Source organism: Crinia signifera, chromosome 2 (assembly GCF_055691185.1).
Source record: "Crinia signifera chromosome 2, ASM5569118v1, whole genome shotgun sequence".
NCBI lineage: Eukaryota > Metazoa > Chordata > Amphibia > Anura > Myobatrachidae > Crinia > Crinia signifera.
In genome coordinates, this window is record NC_139218.1 from 321,726,447 (window position 1) to 321,747,623 (window position 21,177).

The 21,177-nt window shown below is 44.1% G+C and overlaps 1 protein-coding gene across 1 annotated transcript; it reads right to left on the reverse strand.

The window, feature by feature from the left end:
- Window positions 1-3,881: 3,881 nt before the first annotated feature.
- Window positions 3,882-20,790, reverse strand: CDK2 (cyclin dependent kinase 2). Its single transcript, XM_083169186.1, has 7 exons — window positions 20,366-20,790; window positions 16,780-16,857; window positions 16,211-16,331; window positions 14,860-15,030; window positions 12,890-12,991; window positions 5,595-5,798; window positions 3,882-4,881 (listed from the first exon to the last, which is right to left on the reverse strand). Exons 1-7 carry the CDS (start codon window positions 20,479-20,481, stop codon window positions 4,780-4,782), a joined length of 894 nt encoding a protein of 297 aa, XP_083025312.1. The 5' UTR covers window positions 20,482-20,790; the 3' UTR covers window positions 3,882-4,779.
- Window positions 20,791-21,177: the final 387 nt, after the last annotated feature.

A 21,177-nucleotide genomic window follows, 5' to 3' on the forward strand; every position in this document is an offset into this window, starting at 1 on the left:
AAAACATGTCTTCAGCACACTCCTCTTCTTCCTCAGAGTCTACATTAAGGAGAGGTGGTGTGTATAAAGCAGGGGTGGGGAACCTTTTTTGTGCCAAGGGCCGTTTGTATGGAGAAAAAAATCCTTTGGGGACCATATGTCCTGCTGCAGCCGTTTCACGTTCTGACGGTGGCCGCTGAATAGGACTGACAGTCTCCGGCTGCTGTTAATTAAGAGGAATCTCACAAGAACTACCAACTTCTCACGAGAATTCCCCTGTACTTGACTCCTGGCAAAGGGTGGGAGGGCCAATCAAACCGGCTACGGGGGCCGCATACGGCCCCCGGGCCTGAGGTTCCCCACCCCTGGTATAAAGGGTGCCTGGGTGAAAACTCAGGGTCCTTAGTAAACTGCTCCATAAAAGTATTCATCTTGTGGACACTCTGAGCAGTGTCCTGCATAGCCTGTAACAAGGCAGGGTCCCCCTGAGAGAGGGGAATGGAGCCAACAGAAGGCTGTGAGCGTGCGAATGGCCTAGGAGATCGAACAACTCATCCCTCTGTCTAGTTAAAGCCTGTACCAAGGTAGACATAGACCTTCCCAGAGCAGCTGTCCACGCAGGTTCAGGCTGCTCAGACCTCTGGGCTTGAGCCTCACTGGGCACAGATTCGCATACAGGACACAAATCCCCCTGGTCCATCTGTTCATTAGTTAAATTAATCCCGCAAAATTTGCAGTTAATTAACATGGCAGACGCTCCCTCCCCAAGAACAGCAGCATTACACCTTTCTGTCATGATAAACACACACAGTGCAAATGTTAGGCATTTGTACAAAGCAATATACCAGTGTACTTAGCGGTCTGCTGCTGTAATGGAGCCTCAGCGGTTACAGGGGAAAGCGCTGCCTCAGAAGAAACTGTCACCCACCCACAGGGTGGGCTAAGAGCACAGCAAAGAGCAGAGACATAAGGGGATGTGGAGAGAGCAAAAAAGAAGGAGTAGGCTGTCTTCTCACCAGATTCAGCAGGTCCTCTGTTACCCAGCGGCAGGCTCTCCTGCTCCATGAGTTCTCCTCAGCAGCAAGGAATATCCTGCTCCGCTGACGCCCCCTCCTGCTCCCCAACTACCCGTTCCACGTGTTCGACAGCTCCTGCCGGGACCAGCAGCCAAGGCATCCAAAAGTAAGGATTGGCCACAAGGCTAGTGAGAAATCAGAGGAGCCACAGGAATAACTGCAGCAAAGAGAATCCTCAGGGACCCTCTCAGTTTGTATATCTGAGTCACCATGGTGCAATTTAGGGTAAAATATCCACTATAGCACGTATTTGTGATCACTGGCGAATATGACCGGCCAGCCCGGGCAATACAGGTTACCAAATAGATGGTGCTCAGCATCTCCAAGAATACCGGAAACATCCCAATATTCAGGATCATATTAAGAAGGTGGTGGTGCGCTGTTCTGGCTAAGGGCACCAAAATGTCTAGTTATGGTTTTGCAAAATACTAAAAGAAAATGAATGTCCCCTTAAAATCAGAAGCCAAAACGACCAGTCATTTCAGCACCTAGAGCTATTGACAGCTGAACAAGGTGGCAGCTTTTATAGCCTACAGGCCCACACATTGCCTTTGTATCCAGCAGAAGTTTCCCCTGGAATCGCTCCTAGAAAGTGTCAGCTGTGCTCGAGCAACCCTCATAGCACATCACATTTTGGAGCCCTTGTCCCTTTCAGGTGTGGATTAATGAATACAGCTGTTCGATGCAATTGCAACATTGCAATACAATCCTGGGTGGTAAAGAGGTGTCCACACTGGTCAATATAAAAACAAAATCACTCATTTTGGCACTCTGAGTGGTATGGTTCAATACAAAAATCGACCAGTGTGCCGGCGCTGCCCAACGAACGATGAACTCAGATGAATGAGTGCATCATTAACGAGGGCCATGCGCTCCCACCCACATTGGCAAGTTTACATGCCGATGCCAGCACCCCAATATTGTCGGCCACACAGATTGCCCAGGGTGTACGGGCCATAAGATCACACCCAGATCAAATTGATATGTAAATATAAAAATGGCACAGTTATCACTATATTTCAGATATGATCATAAAGGGAGACTCAGGACATTAACAATGGGTCACGGTTTAAGAAGCACAATACAAAAAGGATTTTAATGTTTGTGCAAGGTGTTAATCCTGGAATCAAAAACAAATGACTGATGTACTGTATAACAAATCTATTCAAACTGCCTAGCCACTATCCAACCTACAGTATAAACACAATGGCTGCTTTAGTCCCATTTTCATGATCACTATTAGAAATTAACTTCTTCCTTACATTAAACCTTCCAGAACTACACAAACCAAGTACAATGGGAAGTGGAAGTGTCCAGTTACCTGAGCTAAGGCGTTGTCAGGTGTTGCTGAAATCCAATCCCCAAATTATTCCTTAGGATGCAATTCAACCTTCCAGTGGTTATCATAGAAGCGCCAGCCCACATCTTCTGAAAACACAAAAACAAGGCAGTGTACCGGGGCCTCCAGAGAAGCCAAGCTCATGTTGTTTCACTTAATAGGTCTGCCTCCGCTGCAAGTACTAGACCATTCAGTAACCTGTGTGTTGGAGACCTAACACTACAATCAGAGTCGTTCGAAGAGTTACTGGAATACAAACAAGTACATTAGTGTGGCAGCTTCAATCAGTGGTTCTCAACTTTTTTCCTCTCCAGTAACCCTTGATAAGGCTTTTATTTTTTTTTAAAGTACCCTTCCTCTAAATTTTAAACAACAGTACTTACTTGTGGAAGTGAGCGGTGCACATGTCCTTATATTTCGGAGTGGGGGGGAACTAGTGTGTGGTCAGGAGACAGGTCCCGCTGTCTGGCTGCTGGCTATGTACCATCTCTGGGGTCCCCGCTAACACCTGTAGGATTAATGCTACTTCTTCTACCTGTGTCAGCGCAGGGTAGATTAACATTGATGTCTGAGGGCAACTCCCAATGGATCACTGGTCAGGAAAAGCAAGAGGAGACGCTGATGACTCTGCAGATGGAACCGAGAGGTGAAGCAGAAGTGGTTCATCTTCACGTAAAATGGTAGACTTCTTCTGCCATCAGAAGACCTTCCACTTTTTCCACCATTACCTATATTTTCAAGTGGCCCAAACCGGTCTGCAGCGTAACACCAGGGGTATTGTTCCTTCTGGGAACTGTGGCAGGCAGTGTAAGTGGTGGACCGGGCCCTACTGACGTCACTGTTGTGGGCGGACCTGGGCCGCCAACATCACAAATGAGGTGTGCCCAGGCCACACATTCATGAAAAGGGGCGGGACCGGCCACCGTCTTCACTAAAGGGGGTGGGCCTGGCCCCTGCAAAGTGTCTGCACTGCCAGGGAAGCACAAGGCATCGCCATCTACAGTGGCGCTGGGCCCCACACCGGCAGGGTCGGAGGCAGGCTCTTTTAGCGGGGTGCTGCTAGAGGGACAGGGCTCATTTTGCCTTTTAAAAATCAGGCAGGGTGCAGCACCCTGCTAAAACAGCCTAGCGGGAATACTACAGGGGTACGAGTACACCAGGTTGGGAACCCCTGAATTAGATGGAACCTTGCATGCTTATTTTTTTTTTTTTTTTGGTTACCTCCCCTCCAGTTTCCTCTTAGACTACCACAATGTTTCCTGGATTATAATTGGCTGCTGCTAAAACGCACCCTTACGATAAACATTTTTTATTTTAAAACGTACCTGACTTCAGTATTGACATAAGATTCATTCGGCCAGACTTTAAGCTGAACACTAATCCTCACCATAATCAGTCACCCTCACATCCCTAACTCATTGACTGCTCCCAAATAATAGACGTCATGTATTTAGTTGGCAACTTGTACTAATAATGTGAAAAAAGGCTTAAATTAAAAAATATTTTAATCAACCGACTTAACATAGAGAAATACATACTAAAAAACAAACAGCCTACGTTAAAATAATACATAAGTTTCCATCCATAAGCAAAACAAGGTGCAAACTTTGAAACTATTCTTTAAAACATGTGCAGAATCTTAAGAAGTAAAAGCCTTCCATATGTTCATTTGTCTTCTTGTTTAGTAATGGATGAGAGGACAGGCTAGAGAACAGTCACTGGCAGGTCAGGAGCTCATCTGGCAGATCCCAGCTTTTCACCTATACACAGTAATTAGCCTTTGCTCTGTCCAACAGAAGTTCATAAATGTAAGAAAGAATGGCAAGAAAGGTAGTTCCGGATACTTTCCACAGTACTGACCAGAAGCTGAAACTAGGATTACACACAAAAGGATTCTCAGTCATTAATTCTGGGATGAATCCAATTAATCTTTAGTTCATGAATTTCTGGGCAGATTAATTCTCATTGTGATGGAATGGAGCTACGTGTGAAGACCGTTCTCTCCTGAGCAGACAAAACAGGAAATGCCATTGTGCAGCACTGTATGTGCTGTGATACCTTTAGAAGCACAATGTACTCTATTAAGCGAACATTCTTCAACTTGGATTAGACGCTTTATAATGTTTAAAACATTTAAAATTGCTTGAATATGGAATATGCCGCTATCCACAAAAATTAAAGCAGAGGGTGAAGAATCAGACTGCTAAAAATGTTGACAGTTTCTTTTTTTGTTTAAATTGTGCTGTTTGGACGGCCACATTGATATGGAACTAATAAATAGCAAGAAATGATACAAACCATATCATTCTTAAAAATATAAAGTCCTTTTACACTGTAGCTCAAGCCCACTCTGTCGCGTTATAAAATCCAGTGAAGAAGCTTCTTTTAATTGAGATGTGGAGTTGGTCTGCCGACATCGCGAAAGAATGCGTGCAATAGGGCAGACTTGGCAGAGATTCTCTTGTTGGAATCGTACTGGAGCATTTTCTGAAAGGCAGAACAAACTTTTTAAGCAAGAACAGTGGGCATTTAAGAATAGTATATACCATTAACCCCTTGGGTAGTATGCCCGGAAATTTTCGGGGTCAGCTGCGCTGTCGCGGCGGGCTGTCCTGGAAAATTTCCAGCCATACCACTAAAATGCAGTAGGTGCGCGCCAGTGGTGTCCAGGCGTGCACCACCTCTATAAAAAATGTGAGAACAGTCTGAGGCGACCGTTTAAATAGTAAAAAAATATAATAATAAAAATAAAAAATGTCAGAAAGACAAAGTTGAATTACATGTAAAGCTATTACTTAATGCAACAGAACAGGAACATACATAATTGCAAAGCTGCAATTTCCATCTCTATTATTACACTTTAGACCAGTGGTTCCCAAACGGTGTGCCGTGGCACCCTGGGGTGCCTCAGGACAGTTGCAGGGGTGCCCTGAGTTGGTGGCCCAGGACCAATTAAAATGATTTATGATCAATATCACAGACAAAACCAGTGCTACCAATGATAACATTGACAAACAGTAGTAAATCCTGTCTCTTACCATGTAACTGACCCTAAGGATGACATATAAACACAATTTAATATTTTTTTTTCTAAATTTATCGATAATTAACATTCGGCCTAGGGGTGCTGTGAAATTGTTTTGAGGCTCAAGGGCACCGTGATTCAAAAAAGTTTGGGAACCACTGCTTTAGACACTTACTGCCAAAAGATCTCGACCATCTTCATCCAATGATGGTACCACCTTGCTGAAGTCTTGCCTGGCCCACTTGGGAAAAGTGGACTTGTAGTCCGGCATAGAAGTAACACCCGGCCAGGACACCTCATCGGGGGTTCCAAGTGTTCGAAAAATACGGAAAAGCTGATCAATTTCAGAGTCTCCTGGGAACAGGGCTCTTCTTGTGACCTGCAAAAATATAGGCATTTAACAATCTTGACACTTTGGAGGAACGTAACCATCTCGCATATAAAAAATGTCGGTAGGCAACAATATCTCTTCGAACTCAAACGGCTTCTGCTTTCTGCTACATACACACCAGATCACATCAGTGTAACACAATCACTCAAATTATAGGTTAATCCAGGGCAATTTTTATTATTTAGAATCTAGGAGCCAGGAACATTTTTAAAACCATGTATATATGGACTCTGCTTATAAATAACAGATCACACACAACCATATAAAGGGTTATTCAGAGTTCTTCTCAGGTAAAATCGCCACCCAGTCAGAGTGAAGTTCCACCCTGTGTAATAGTGTGTACACACGGTACTATTTGCCTTCCGATGTTGACGATATAGTCAACATCGGATGCAGATCGCAAGGGTTTTAACCCTTGCGATCCCGATGCGCGTTCACGTATCGCAAGGCAGAAAGTCTTGTCTGCCTTGACTATATAGTGCAGATCTGCACTATATAGTCAGAATTCTTTGCAAATCGGATGTGCCTTGCGATCTGATCGGATCGTATCTTAAGGCACATCTGATCGTGTGTACACACCATAAGCCTGCGAGAATATTGCAGTCCTGCAATTAGCTGCAAATCCATGCTCAACCGCTCATATCAAATGATTTTTCCAGTGTGTGCAGTCTGTGCATAGCCCAGGACTTACTCGACGGGTGTGATAGAATCAAAACCTCCCTGAAAACACATGGGCATGCCCTCATTTTCCCTTACACTCTCAGTCAAACGGTATCACCCAATTCAGTGGTAATATGCAGCTGCCACAGGTTCTCTAGTACTATATAAATCTCAGCAAAAGGGGATTTAGGGAATCCTAAACACCATACTGTATGAACTGGTTTTAAATTTGATCACAGAAAATAGAAATCCACAATTTAAGAATGAATCCCATATGATAGCAGACGACCAATTCCACATGTGGATGTGCAGCCCTGATAGAAAGGAAAAGTAATCAATGCTAGGAGAAAAATGTACCCTCTCTATTTGGGGGCACTCTTCAATTAAAACATCGGTACTTGTGTATTATCTGGGAGCCCATCGCATACCACTAATTAAGGTATGCGATGGGACCCGATTTCAGGGTTTTTAAAACCCGACTGTACAATTTTTATATTGCGTCGCATCACATGCCATTATAATGGCATTTCGACCGCCAGGCTTTCAACTGCATCCCAGCCAATCTCCTCCTAACTGCCATGTTACAGGCTGTGTTTGAAAAATGACAGGTAGGAGCTGATTGGCTGTTCCTTTATCTCTCTTTATCTCGTCAAGGCTTAATACATTTGCCCCTATTACTAGCTAGGCTAGAGGAAGTTATGATCACATAAGCCGCACGAGGCTGACTGCAATCACATGCTACTGTAGTATATCCACAAGTGCAGGGCAAAGCTGCGTCACAAACTGCCCTCCAGAAAAATTCCTTTATCAGCAGTGCTCTCCATAAAGACTCACTCACAGTCACTTATGCACTTCCCACCCTTCCCTTAGGGAGAGGAAGAGGTCGGTCATGGCTATTATACAACAGCCACATTCAAGTCATACCATGAGGAACAGACAAGAGCCCTTATTCTGTGCCATGCTCTCAGAACTCAGCAGACTGCAGCCCTTCATTAAACCATGATGAATAAACAGAGAGATCATTTTATGTTCATCAGATGTCTACGCATAAAGAGCATCCAAAAGATGTATAAAAGTCATCAATCGGACATTGCCTAAACTAAAATTCATTATTTTCCTTCAATCGCACTATTAGAATTATTTGCATACCACCCCTACCACGTGAACCTAGTTCTCTCTTCAAGAAAACAGACGGATGCAGCTACAGTAATATCACACTGGAGATAGCCAAGTCTGCATTTGCTTGTGGAAATAAGGTAGATAGTCAGCGCTGCTTGGAGTTTCTTTTATTATGAATAAAAAAAAGCACAGACAATGCTGCCATCAATTAGTGCTGACCTGGTTGGATTGGACCACGGGAGACAGGTCGCTGACAACACCCAAAGAGCTCTTGATATTATAGAAATCTTGTAATGTTAGACAGGTTCCCTTAGTAGTCCTCTCCCTGGGTGCCAAGAAAGCTTATGATAAGATTGCACTGGAAATCTCTCTCAACTTTGGAACCTTGCAGCGTCAGGGAGAGGATACTGGATTCTATATTGGCATACTTCATCCGTTCTGCTAGGGTGGCCATTAACAGGCGTTCCCATGGTAATGGTCCGGTGACGCGTGTGTGTAGGGCGGGCATCCAATGTCATCCAGTATCAGCTGCCCACTGCTTTATGCACAAGGCGCTTGCAAATGTAAGACCATAGAGGGGCCTTACATCTGCGAGTGCTGGAGAAATCATTCTATGGTCAGCAACCATCAAATGATTTAGCCCCCACACCCAAGGCTGCAAATGGATATTTATGCAAAATATTGAGTTGCATGCCTGCAGGGGATCGCAGCATGCGAGGGGGCAAGCGGCTCTGTGGGCCGTGTAACATCCACTCACAACCCTGCAAAACTCACTGCATTGCGTGTGGACCAGAATAAGGTCTTATATTCCCTTACTGCGGGCATTTGAGACATTGACCCAAATTTTTTTACAGGATGTCTCCTGGTTCGACTGCAGCTAAAATGATTTTACTTCCCAAGCTTATGTTTCTCTTTTGGACAATTCCTAAATCCCTCTACACCAAATTCAAGTAAATTTGGAAAGGTGCCAGACCTAAAAGATCTACAGGTGTCATTATGCTTCCTAAATATAAGGGTGGAGTTGCTTTTCCCGACTCCAAAAGCTACCAAGTGCCTGTCTACGCAGTCAACTTAGCAATTGGTTCAATCTAGATAACCCTAAACCTTGGGGTCTTATTGAGTGTTCTGTTTCCCCCGTACCCTTGATTGATCTACTGTGATTTCCAACAGATCTGCCTCTGATGTGTCCTGGACAGGGCAAAGCGCTTAAGGCTTAATACATCTGCCCCAATGTCGCCTGAACAAGAGATAAATGCATGGGTGATAGCAGGTGATTGGCTGGATGTTTATCTCTCCAACTGCCATGTTACAGGCTGTGTTTGAAAAAAGTCAGTAAGGAGCCGATTGGCTGGATGTTTATCTCTCCTGATCACCCTTGCATTTATCTCTTGTTAAGGCTTAATACATCTGCCCTATTGAGAGAATGGTATCAGTTTGTCTCTTGTGAAGGATTTGCTTTGCCCATGCCAGAACTCTCATTGTTAACTATCACTTCATTAATTCCTTATTTATAAATAAACAAGAAGTAATAAAATAAGTAAACATAGGACGCGGCGGCTAGGAGCACTACACAGACCCGCTCATGGATGTGAAGTATTGTAGGGAAAGTGTAGGTTGCTGCCTACAGTGCATTATCCCGTCACGCTCTGCACATCACTCCCCCACCAACACAGCCACTCCAATAAAGAGTGCAAACAACATTAATGCACCATATGTTAACCCATTCATTAAAAGCGAACAGTAAATGCCGGCCAGTCCACCCACTCATTAACATTCACTGCGCTTTGACCTGCTCACTACATATGCATGGTGCGGGACCAGCGCAGCGCTCCCCGTACCTGCCTGCCCTAATCTCCGGCCGCAGAATACTCCCCGACAGCCCCCTCCTCTGCTGCTGTGTGCGGCGCTGGCAGGGAGGCTGCCATCCCCCTGCCTTCCGCTGGGTAGGAGGAAGTTCCTGTCCCGGATAAAGGTGGGAGCTTGACCTTAATAGGACAGTCTCTGAGAACTGGACTCATAGCAGGTTTTTGCTTTAAAATTTCCATGTGTATATGTCACTCTGATATGTACTAAAAACTGTGTCTATTTCACACCAGATGGACATCATAAAAGATGGCCTCCCACGTCAAAATACTGGTGGAGACAATGTTGTTGTTGTATTGGTACATTATATCATGTCTTTTGGTCCTACCGATGTTACAATCATTGTGGTGTAATATATTTGCACTTATCAATGAGGTGTTGGTGGAGGATGTCCCTGGTGATCCTGTAGTAGTTCATTACCACCCCAGGTTGTTAGCCGGAGACAAAGGCGGCTATCACTCAGCTGTGGAAGTCTGCATAGATTCCTAGTCTTCTTGTTCAAAAGATTCATAAACACTACTTAGCAGACTTTTGATTGTATTTATTCTACTTCGTCCTCATCGCCACTCAAAGTGGTTTAAGCGGGGTGAATACATGTATAGACAGGGACATTCTCTCCTCTGGTTTCATACATTGAGTCTTTCAATTTAGTTTTTTGTTTTCATAGCATGCACCTGGCTCACTCTTACTTTTACTCTTACTTTTACTCTTGTTTTTGATCCTTACGCTTTTCTCCTTACTCTTGTCTATATTTCAGCCTGGGCTGCGGATTATTGGGAGATTGTTACATTGTATTTATTTTGGGTACTTGTTTCCTAGCACGGCCACACCGATTTGCATCGGGGTGGTCGTGTGGGAAAAATCGCGTCGGTCGCATCGCATGCGATCGACCCGATTTTTACATTGAATCAAAGGTGCATAGGGTCCCTGGGACCCTATTTTACATTGGATTCAATGTAAAATATTCCCCAGACCACCAATTTTACCCCCTCAACGCCGCCACCCCACGATTGATGCCAACCCGAAGCGTGGCGAGCGCAGCGAGCCCGCAAGGGGATGCGGTGCGCGTCCTCCGACCTTTTCATAACCCTACTATACACGTCGGCGTGGAGTTGAGAATATAAAGTGTGGCGAGCGGACGCATATAACTTCACAGGTATACGCGGGGCTCGCTGCGCTCGCCACACTCGTCAACTCCACGCCGACGTGGATAGTAGGGGTATGAAAAGGTCGGAGGACGCGCACCGCCGCCCCTCGCGGGCTTGCTGCGCTCGCCACACTTCGGGTTGGCGTCAATCGTGGGGTGACGACGGGGCCATATACAATGTGAAATGGGTCATATTGGCCCATTTCATATTGTTTCCTATGTGAGATGGACTTAATCAAGTCCATCTCATCTTGTGCCATTATAATGGCACAAGACCGATGCGATGCTCCCGATTTCAATGTTAAAAAATATTTTAACATTGAAGCCTATGGCAAAATCGGGGGCATCACGTCGGTGGCCATGTTAATGGCCGCGACTGACGCGATGCCCCCGATTTTGCCTTTGACGGTAAAATTGACCTGATTTCAAAGGAAATCGGGTCCTTCGCGGGCATCGTGTACCTTAACTTTAAGGTACACGATGCTCGCGATTGTGGCCGTTCTAGGAAACAAGTACCTTATTTTGTGTCTTTTCTCAAGTGACCTCCTGTTCATTTTCTGTGTTTTTTGTTAGGGCCGTGGAGGCTATTTTTCAATGTTGTACTAACTCGGTTGTGCATCTTTCATGATACTCATCCCTTTCTTCTTCTGTACCCTTATTTACTCGTTTTTCTAAACTAAAAAACACTATTGCTTAAAAAAAAAAAAAAAACTATAATGCTGTGAATTAACTGTGCACAACATACACTTAAATCTACGGACATCAACACACTGTAACATGAGTTACCATGATGGTAACTCACATTACACATGTTTTATTTATTTGGCAATGCTACTGCATTGAATAAATGTTTAGTGGTGTTGGTCTAAAGGAGCCCATACATGCTCCGTTGTGGTCCGGCTCCATTCTGTACTATGCGATGCGCGCTCCCACGCATCACATAGTATGGTACAAAAAGTATGTGCTGCACATGCGATGTGTAGCTAGTACAAAAATTATCGGATCGCAGTGCATGCACAAGGCATGTGATCCGATATGATGTGTATTTTAAAAGTACATAACAGAGCCGCAAAACGGAGCATGTATGGGGCTCCTTAAGTATGGTCTTATGTTAGGAAAATATGAAATCAATATGAAAAATTTATTTTCAACAATCTGGCAAGATTAAACAAAAAGACAAAGTTTTGGGTAACTCACGTTGCACAGTTGAGGTTATGCTCATTAGGAATGCGAGAACTCTTAAAGCGTTCTGAACATGGATAGTATGGTTTACTAAAAAGGATTTCCATATAGTGATCTACAAATTAAGTGACCTCAATGTTTGAGTATTATTAACATTAGAAATTTAAAAAATTCTGGTGTTTTCAAAGTCTTTCTCCATCTGAAGCAAACCTAATGCAAGATGGTTGCCATAGCAACGATGATGCTACTAGCTGAAACAAAATAAACTCTCATTGTCGTACTAGAATAATAAAAAAAAAAATCCACACAAATTTTCATGTGGAAATGGAACGACCCTGCAGTATTATCTGATTTTTTATTTGATGAAAGACCCTGAATGCAGAGCTGATAATCTCCCTTTTTCATATTAAAGAGTCACTGTTTGGTTGGCAACCTACTAACCGCTGCTTGGTTCAGTTCACTTAATATAATTATTCAGTCTAATTAATTGCTCTCCTAATTTAGCAACTTGGGCGTATGTGGTGTGTTCTGATTTTAATAAGATAGTCAAAGGTTTCTTCAGTTTTGTAATGCCAATAATTTAAACCGTGAAAATGGAGAAAATGTAACAGATTGATAGGATTGCAGGCCGTGTAATAGCGGCAATTTAGCAGCCAGTTTAAAGTTGCAATAATTTCAAGGTTTGTTCGGGTTTCGTAATTAACCAACCACGCAAATTTGTTTCCTGAAATCAGTGAAACCTTGACCAATTAGAGAAAGACTTCAGTGCAAAATGGTCATCATAGTTTAGTAGTAAAATTACATTGAAACAGAGCAAATATGAAGCAACTAGTAAGCCCGCTTGAAGCAAAAGCTTCGAAAGCTAGCGTCCTAGCTTCTGTTTGTGCATGTGTGAGAAACATGTAGTTTCACTCTCTGCCAGCAGATGGCAGTGTTTCAGAGACTCTCACACACACTAGACATATACTGTAGGTACTAAAGTAATCATTAATATGCAGTGTCAATATAAAATTACAATTCTGAGCTATGCCAGCCGTAAACAGTGGGTTTTAATTAAAAAAAAAAAAAAAAAAGCATAGTTTTTCTTTTTGGTTCTGAAAACACATACCATTTCGGCAAAAATACAGCCCAGGCTCCAAATATCGACAGCGGTGGAGTAGAACTTAGAGCCAAGAAGAATTTCTGGAGCTCTGTACCAGAGCGTTACCACCTTATAAAAGGGAAAAATTGTAAATTAATTCCTGTGCTATTTGTCAGCTTCTTAATTCCATGTTTAAAGCTATACTAATCATTACAGATTACATTTAAAGGCAAATAGATTACGGGGATGATGCAGACAAATTATCCGTTGATGTGTGCAGAATCCAGAATGCAACGTTGTAGGAATCCATTGGACAGTACGGCTCCTACATACATGCTTTACTATTAAAGCAATCATAATGTTCCCTGGTGCAGAAAGTCTCTGAAAACAAAAGATAAGACGTAATGCGCTGCTAAGTATAATCAGGGGTTAAAGTGAGGGGGAACAGAGATCCACCTCTACCACAGCCCTGAACAGTAATTCCAACAGAGAGAGAAGCCTGTCCCAGCGGCTTCTACTTCTGTCACGGCGTATGTGATGTCATGCCATCACCATCGCTCTGTACTTGCTTAAGTCATGGTGAGAGGAAGCTGGAAGGACACAGCAGTGAGGAAGCTCCTTGAGGGACACAGGGCATGGAGCTGCTGAGGGATATGGACAGTGAGCTGCTGGGGTGACAGGTGTATAAGCAGCACAACCGTGTACATTATGGAGGTTATTCTGGTTGATTCGCTCGGATGCAAATTCGCATTTTTGCGAGTCAACCATATCCCGCCTTGCGAATGGTGGTACGCCAGCCCACCATTCGCATAGAGTGTACGTTCACACGGCCTCGTTTATGTAAAACATCCATTCGCAGCCTGTGGGGGAACACACCCACATCATTCGATGGTCCATGACCATCGAATGATGTGGAAGGCACAAGCACATTGTGCGTGTGCACTGAGAAAAGTGGGCAGGCAACTGTAATCTGGTGATGTCAGCTGCCCCCACCCACGTCAGTCTATTAGCATGAGAATACCCATAGGCTAATGGCTTGCTCCATATCCCCCCCCCTTCGCAAGATTGGGTGCGTGCACCCAGCGAACAGTTTTTTGCTGTGACAGCACCCGCCCAGCGCATGCGCTTAAATGCACCAGAGCTTTTCCTTGAGGGACCATTATGGGAGTTAGGGCACACATTCCCTGGCACTGGTCTGGGCTCTGTTTAATGAGGAGGGTGGGTCGGTTTTAGGGGAAAGGAGTTCCCCTAAATCCAGTCTACTCATATTCCCCCTTTTTTTCTGTAGTGAGAATTACATGTACACCCAACAAATAGCATAGCCCACATCTGCTCAAGCTAGGCTGTTTTAGCAGGGCTCAGCTCCGGTCTGATTTTTAAAGGCATAATGCATTCCACCCCCGACACCACTGGTGCACTCGGGCGAAGCCCAGCACCGCTGTAGTGAGGGGGGGTGTGCCCGGCATCTAGAGTGGTCTACTCCCAACAGTGACATCAATGGGCCCGACCCGCCCTCCTCATGCTGCCCCAAAACCCCAATCCTAGAAGGATCGCTAAACAATTTACTATTAGTTGATTTGTCAAAAACTCAATGTCAAATCTACACCTAAACATCAGGTAGTTTACAGACAGTGAAAACTATTAACAACTTCTCATTTAACTAAAGGCAATTAGCTGTTAAAAACGGTGAAGTCCATAAAACAATCCAAAATACTATACATTTTTATTACTATGATATCTACTTTCATAATAGTTTTAGATATTGTATGTTACAGGACAGTATTTTAAAAATTTATGTATATAACGAAAACTGCAATTTGTTTATTTTCTAAAAGTTCTAAGCCACAAACTGTCATTTGGATTTACACTGCCTATGTATACATAAGGCTGCAAAAAGATACCAGAGAAAAACTGATCGCAAATGCTCAAGATACTAAAACGAACAGTGTAATACTACAGACAAAAAGAGCAGCAAATGAAAGCTGGACGATCCTCACCTCATGCGTATACGTTCGCACTGGGACACCAAATGCTCGTGCCAACCCAAAGTCTGCAAGCTTGATTGCTCCATCTGCATTGATAAGCAAGTTCTGAGGCTTCAAGTCACGATGCAAGACACGGTGTGAATGGCAGAATGCTAAGCCTTGCAACAGCTGGAACAAGTAACTCTGAAAACATGAAGTGTTCACAAAAAGCTCAAACAACGCTGTAACTACACAATGCTGTTTATGTTGTAAACAGGGCTGTGGAGTCGGAGTCGAGGAGTCTGAGTCGGAGGAAATTTTGAGTACCTGGAATCGGAGTCGGCAAACAATGCACCGACTCCGAAAATTATAATTAATGACTTTTCCACTGTAAGAATAAAGACCAATGCATGCAGTGCCTCACGTAACCTCAAAACGAACACGTTAAGTGACCGTGAAAAAGCATGCTTTTCATGTGCTTCACTATATGGCACGCAACGCACAATTCGGAGCACCAATACTTATAAATTTATTCTCCCATGTAGTTTACAACTTATTTCCAGCGTTCAATAAGGTTTTCAATACCTCGTTGGTAGAAATCACCTGGTGTAGACTCGAAAAACTCATTCAACCAAGCTTTCCCACCATACGCACAACATCTTTTTACGCGGATGAAGATCTTGTTTCATGCGTGGGGTCGTTTGTTTACCTTGGCTAAGCCATTCATTACGCTGGTTCATATTGATGTACAGGCACCATTTTCCGTCGCCAGTAACGAGTCGGTAAAGAAATCGTTCCTTGTGTCCACGAATTGAACGGTGACGAGCAAGCAAACCAGCGGAGATTGTGGCTCGTTGATTTTTGTTGTCGTCACAAAGCATGCGGAACTCATGCTCCACACTTCTGAACCTTTCCTATTGTTTTTGTTCCCAAAACAACCAAATAATGTGGTTTTTATCTTTGAACTGGTAAAGTTCCTGTTCCTGATGTTTATGCCTACTGCTACTATCCAGCCATTTAATTAATAAAAAAAATTAATAAAACTTTGTTTTCATTGTGTTTGTCCTTTGCTTAAACTGTTCAATACAGTACTGTTGGCTTCCCAGCCTCTAGTTTTTGTAGTAATAATATGTATGTTGCCTTTCTTTCCTTCAAGGAATGTATCAAATACATTCGCATATTAATACAGAGGAGTCGGTGTCTGAAGTACGAGGAGTCGGAACATTTATCTACCGACTTCACAGCCCTGGTTGTAAAGCAGTGCCCCTTTAACTGGGTGGAACCACAAACTACAATGCAGAAATATTATATTATAATATACATTTTCTTCATGGTAACAAGGTGATATGTAGGCTAAAAGAAAACCGATAACATAAAAACTAACTTTAACAAGAACCAGTGGGATCCCTGTCATACTGGAACTGTCCATAAATTTCTTTAAATCTCGGTTGAGGAACTCAAAGACGAGGTATAGTTTGTTTTCTGTGTGAATCACGTCCAAAAGCCTAGTAATAGCAGAAGAAAATGTTAAATTAGAGCTTAACAAGCAATTACCAGACCTCAATTGATTATAGCATGACAGGACAATCCTTAGCTCTCCGTAAGGGTATTCTTAGGTCTATCACAAGAATGTTACAGAAACACCAAATTTGATGGCTGTCACAGCATCTCATAGCACCTCTTCTCACTACACATACCAGGCGACTGTGGTTGCCATGGTAGTCTATGAAATTAAATAAAGAAGAAATTGCAAACATTGATTTTACAGCCTATCACCATAATTTGTTATTAAACAAAATTACATCTCTCTCTCCGATCATACAATGGAATAATGCGCAAGCTTTTTCCATGTGTTTACGCAGTGGTAATGTATCAAAATGTTGTGGAAATTTGAAGGTGTTTACAAGCCCTTACAGTCATACAGGGCATATACAAGCAATTAAATTAACTTACTTGACTATGTTTGGGTGATTAAGTTCCTTTAAAAGAGAGATTTCCCGGATGGCTGTGCTTGGAACCCCTTCTGTTTCACTAGGAGAGAAAAGACAATTGGAAGATTTTATTTTATTTAAGAAGCAGGGTAAGACTTAAATATGCGATATAGCGTGTATTTGCGATCACTGGACATAGTATGGTCTACATATTTAAAAAGAATATATGTATTACCGACCTGTCAGGGATTGCTGTGGACAGCTATGAATATAACTTAAGGGCAGATTTATTAAGCCTGGTGAAGTGATACAGTGGCTGGTGATAATGCACCAGCAAATCTGCTCCCAACTGTAACAGACCGTGTTGCAAAAATGACAGGGTCATATTGGCTGGTGCATTAACACCGGCCACTTTATCCATTACCGGGTGGGTTTTTTTTCATGGGCCGTCATCAATGTGATACTGCCAGGCCAGAAGTATTGTATCTATTGTGCCATGAAGCTGCAGCTTCTTCCAACCCCCACCAAGAATGCCAAAAAGCTGCCACTCCTCTCCCACCCTCCCCAACGAGCCAGCCATGAAGCGCCCCATAGCCGGCAGTAGCTCGGAGCAGGAAAGCAGATTCTCTCCCTTTTCGCAGATTGGCAGCAGCAACTGGAAGCTCCCCACCTCTCTTCAGCAACAGTGGCAGAGGATGGATGCCTTATACCAGGCTGCAAAAAAAAGTGGGCATTAACTGTATAAAGGAGGAGTAATGTAGCATAAAGTGTAATGGGCATTACTGTGTGTGGCATTATTTGTAATGGGAATTACTGTGTGCGGCATTATATGTCATGGGCATTATGGTGTGCGGCATAATATAGAATGGGTACTACGATGTGCGGTATGTTTAATTTGCATTACTGTGTGTGACAATGTGTAATGGTCATTATGGTGGGTGACATGTCATGAGCATTACGGTGTGCGGCATAATAGATCATGGGCACTACGGTGTGTGGTGTAATGGCCATTACATTGGGTGAAAATGTGTATTAAGGTGTGCGGCATTACGGTGTGTGAATGTGTAATGAGCTTTAAATTTGGAATAACAAAAAGAAAAAAAAAAAATGCATTTTTTGTGTGTGTTTGGGGGGGCCCAAACCATATTTTTGCCCCTGGGCCCACAACTCGCTTGTTATGCCTCTGGTGGGTGATCTAGTTAACGCCATCAAGGAGAGGCCACAGGTGTGTGTGTGTGTGGGGGGACGAAACCCTCGCTCAGAGGGTCCGTCTGAGAATGCCCCATCCCACCCCTGTCCCGACTAACCAGTTGTAAAGGTTTGATGTATGCAAAGTGGATGCGAGACCACATAGCCAGCAATTGCTTTCTTAGGACACCCAGTTCACCATTTTTGTGAAAATGATGAGAACTGTAGGGATAGATTCACAAATGAGCATGTTGTCATAGCTGCCGATCATCATCAGCTGTGACCAACAATTTAGAAATAAATGCTACACTGGACTCATGGCACATTTATTCCAATTGCCATCTTAAAAATATTGGTAAAAGTCAACCTTGACAACCCATTTCCTAATAAATCCCCACTAGACTGATTTAAGGTCCATACACACTGGGCGACTAGGCCCAGCGTGTATGGACAGTGATGACGACAATCATCACTGCGGCTTTCCCCCTGCCCGGGGCTATGCAAAGCTGTTCTGAAAGCCGCTCACCTGCTGGTATAACCAGCAGATGAACAGCTTTCCCGCGATGTTGCGGGAGTGCTCACCGCCGGGCCATACACACTGGGCGGCTTTGAGCTGAAACCCGCTCAAACCTCCTGTTTTGAGCGACTTTCAGATCAAAGTCGCCCAGTGTGTATGGGCCTTTAGAAACACTACATTGCAATTTTCACACAATAATCAACAAGTTATCTACTAGCTACACTCAATATTTATAAGCAGCAAGAATTAAATGAATGTAAGAACTCCAGCAGCTGTATTGTTACTACCCTTAACTTGCACCTTATTTAGAGTTGGTTGTACACCACTTTTTTGATGTTGCGAAAATGATATGTAGCCTGCCTATATTCTGTATGAAATTTCAATTGTGCCTGCATGAATAAAAAAAAAAAATGTTATGCTACAGTGTTTTCCAGCCAAACACTAAAATCCATTACAACGGCTGAGTTGTATGTTTAACATTGCCAAAACATCTGCACCTGACTTAACTGGACGCTCTTATTCAAAGCCTGGAACCCACAGACTTATCAACTTCAGTGGTATGGCTGGAAATTTTCCGAGCAGAGCTGTGCTGTAGGATTGGGCTCTACCGGAACATTTCCGGGCATGCCACCGATAAGCAGGTGTGCACCACCACCATTTAGCACACCAGCGCCCCCCTATGCGAATCCTCTCTGGCGCTGTTCAGGGAAGTTCTGGGCCGCTCAAGAGTTCTCGGGTGCCTGAACATAGGAATGTCCGATCGCTCAAAGACCCAAGTAGCGGAGAGCAGGAGGATGCTGCAGAAGGCAGCGGCTGCAGCTTCAGTGGTGAGTATTTCTAGGGCAGGACAAACCTGCCCTGGTTGCTGTCAGATCAACCAACCAGGGATAATGCTGTGTGGCAATGACAGCTGCAGTTGCCAGAACAGTCAGTGCCACCTGCCTGCACAAAAATGTCCATCATTGACCACATACCGCATTAAAACATGCAGAAGGTGCATCAACTCCCTATGTACTTTTATCATCTTTGCTGATGTGCAGAGCCTACGGCACATGCACTGTCCTCCGTGAACAGAGTACCCACACCTAAGGATTTCTACTGCGCAGGTCTCTGGGCACAGGATTCCTACACCTAGAGATCTCTCTGTACAGCAAGTGAGCAGGTCTCTAGGAGCCGGACGCCCGCACCTAGAGATCTCTACTGGAGCATGGATGGTATAATGGTTGGCATCATGCCTCACAGCACTGAGGTTATGGGTTCGATTCCCACCATGGCCTTAACTGTGCAGAGTATATTCTCCCACTGCTTATGTGGGTTTCCTCCGGGTACTCCAGTTTCCTCTCACATTCCAAAAATACACTGGTGGTAATAAAATTAGCCCTAGAATGTTTGTGCGTGTACATGTGGTAGGGTATATAGATTGTAAGCTCCACTGTGTACATTCAAGTATTCTCTGTAAAGCGCAGCAGAATATGTTTGCGCTATAGAAATAACTTGATACTGTGCATGGACATATCTTTGGGATTTTCACAATTATTTCTACATTACTGGCCATTGGAGAGGGAAGAATAATGTATGGATGTGTAGGATGAGCGGAGTGGGCCCATGTGCACAGCCCACCCTGAACTCATTATAGATACATACAGCCATTGAAGGAATGGGCTTGCCATAAAGTGTAGCAGCTGCCGTGGCTGCACTGATCATACAGACTACCAGCCAAAAAGCAGCCACGTCTCACATACTAACATACTAACAGCCAGCATGGAATCCCTGCACGGAAAACTCTGCAGGGAGGCTCCTATCCCCCCAACCCTCCCTCCCAGCAGCTTCCACCGGTCAAGGCACGCTGGGACCTGTAGTTCCAAGTTCACGGCTGTCTGTGATAACTTTACGGCAGACTTACGTATCGAGGCGAATCTTTTTCAGCGCCACCACCTCCCCGGTGTCCCTGATGCGGGCTTTGTACACCACCCCGTACGTGCCCTCCCCGATCTTCTCCACCTTCTGGAAGTTCTCCATGGCGTGCAGGCTCCCGGGCTGATTTCTCGCCGAGTACGTCACTAGTGTCCGGGCTCAGTCAGCTGGCTCCCTCCGGCCTTCCTGCGCTACCTGCAGCACCCCGAAAACTTCCCGCCACCATTAAGCCACACCCCTTCAACTTCTGATTGGTGGAGCCGTTGCTTTGTGAGGTCACGTACAGGAGGGCGCCAGTTTTAGTACTACGTCATTACTGGGCACTGTCTCTCAGGGCAGCAGTACTGTGCTTCTGAGCCTGGAGTCTGTCTTCTTGCTAGGTCGGCCTGTCCGCTTCGACTCCTGGCCTGTCCGTGCTGTGCTGCCCCACAGGCTGCCTGTGCCGGAGACTCGGAGGAGGGGGTGGAGGGTCACGTGTAATAAGGCACTTATCAAGTTTCTACTACAAGGTTTATATTTAGTAGTGATGGGAAATCTAGTTCGTTTTGGTGACTAGTTCATTATGATCTAGTTCACCCAAAAGATTAGATCAGAAGATTAGTTCATCTAGTTCATTTAGTTCATTATTCCAGCACTGACTCAGAGACTGAGAGGAGTGCATGGATCCAGATGAACTAGACTAGATTATGACACACAGAGCAGGCATTGTAATACTAGCTCATTGTAGGAGTTATAGTCTTGTTAGAATGATCATATACTGTATGTTTAATAAATCAGATTATTTTCTAGTTTAGAAAAGCA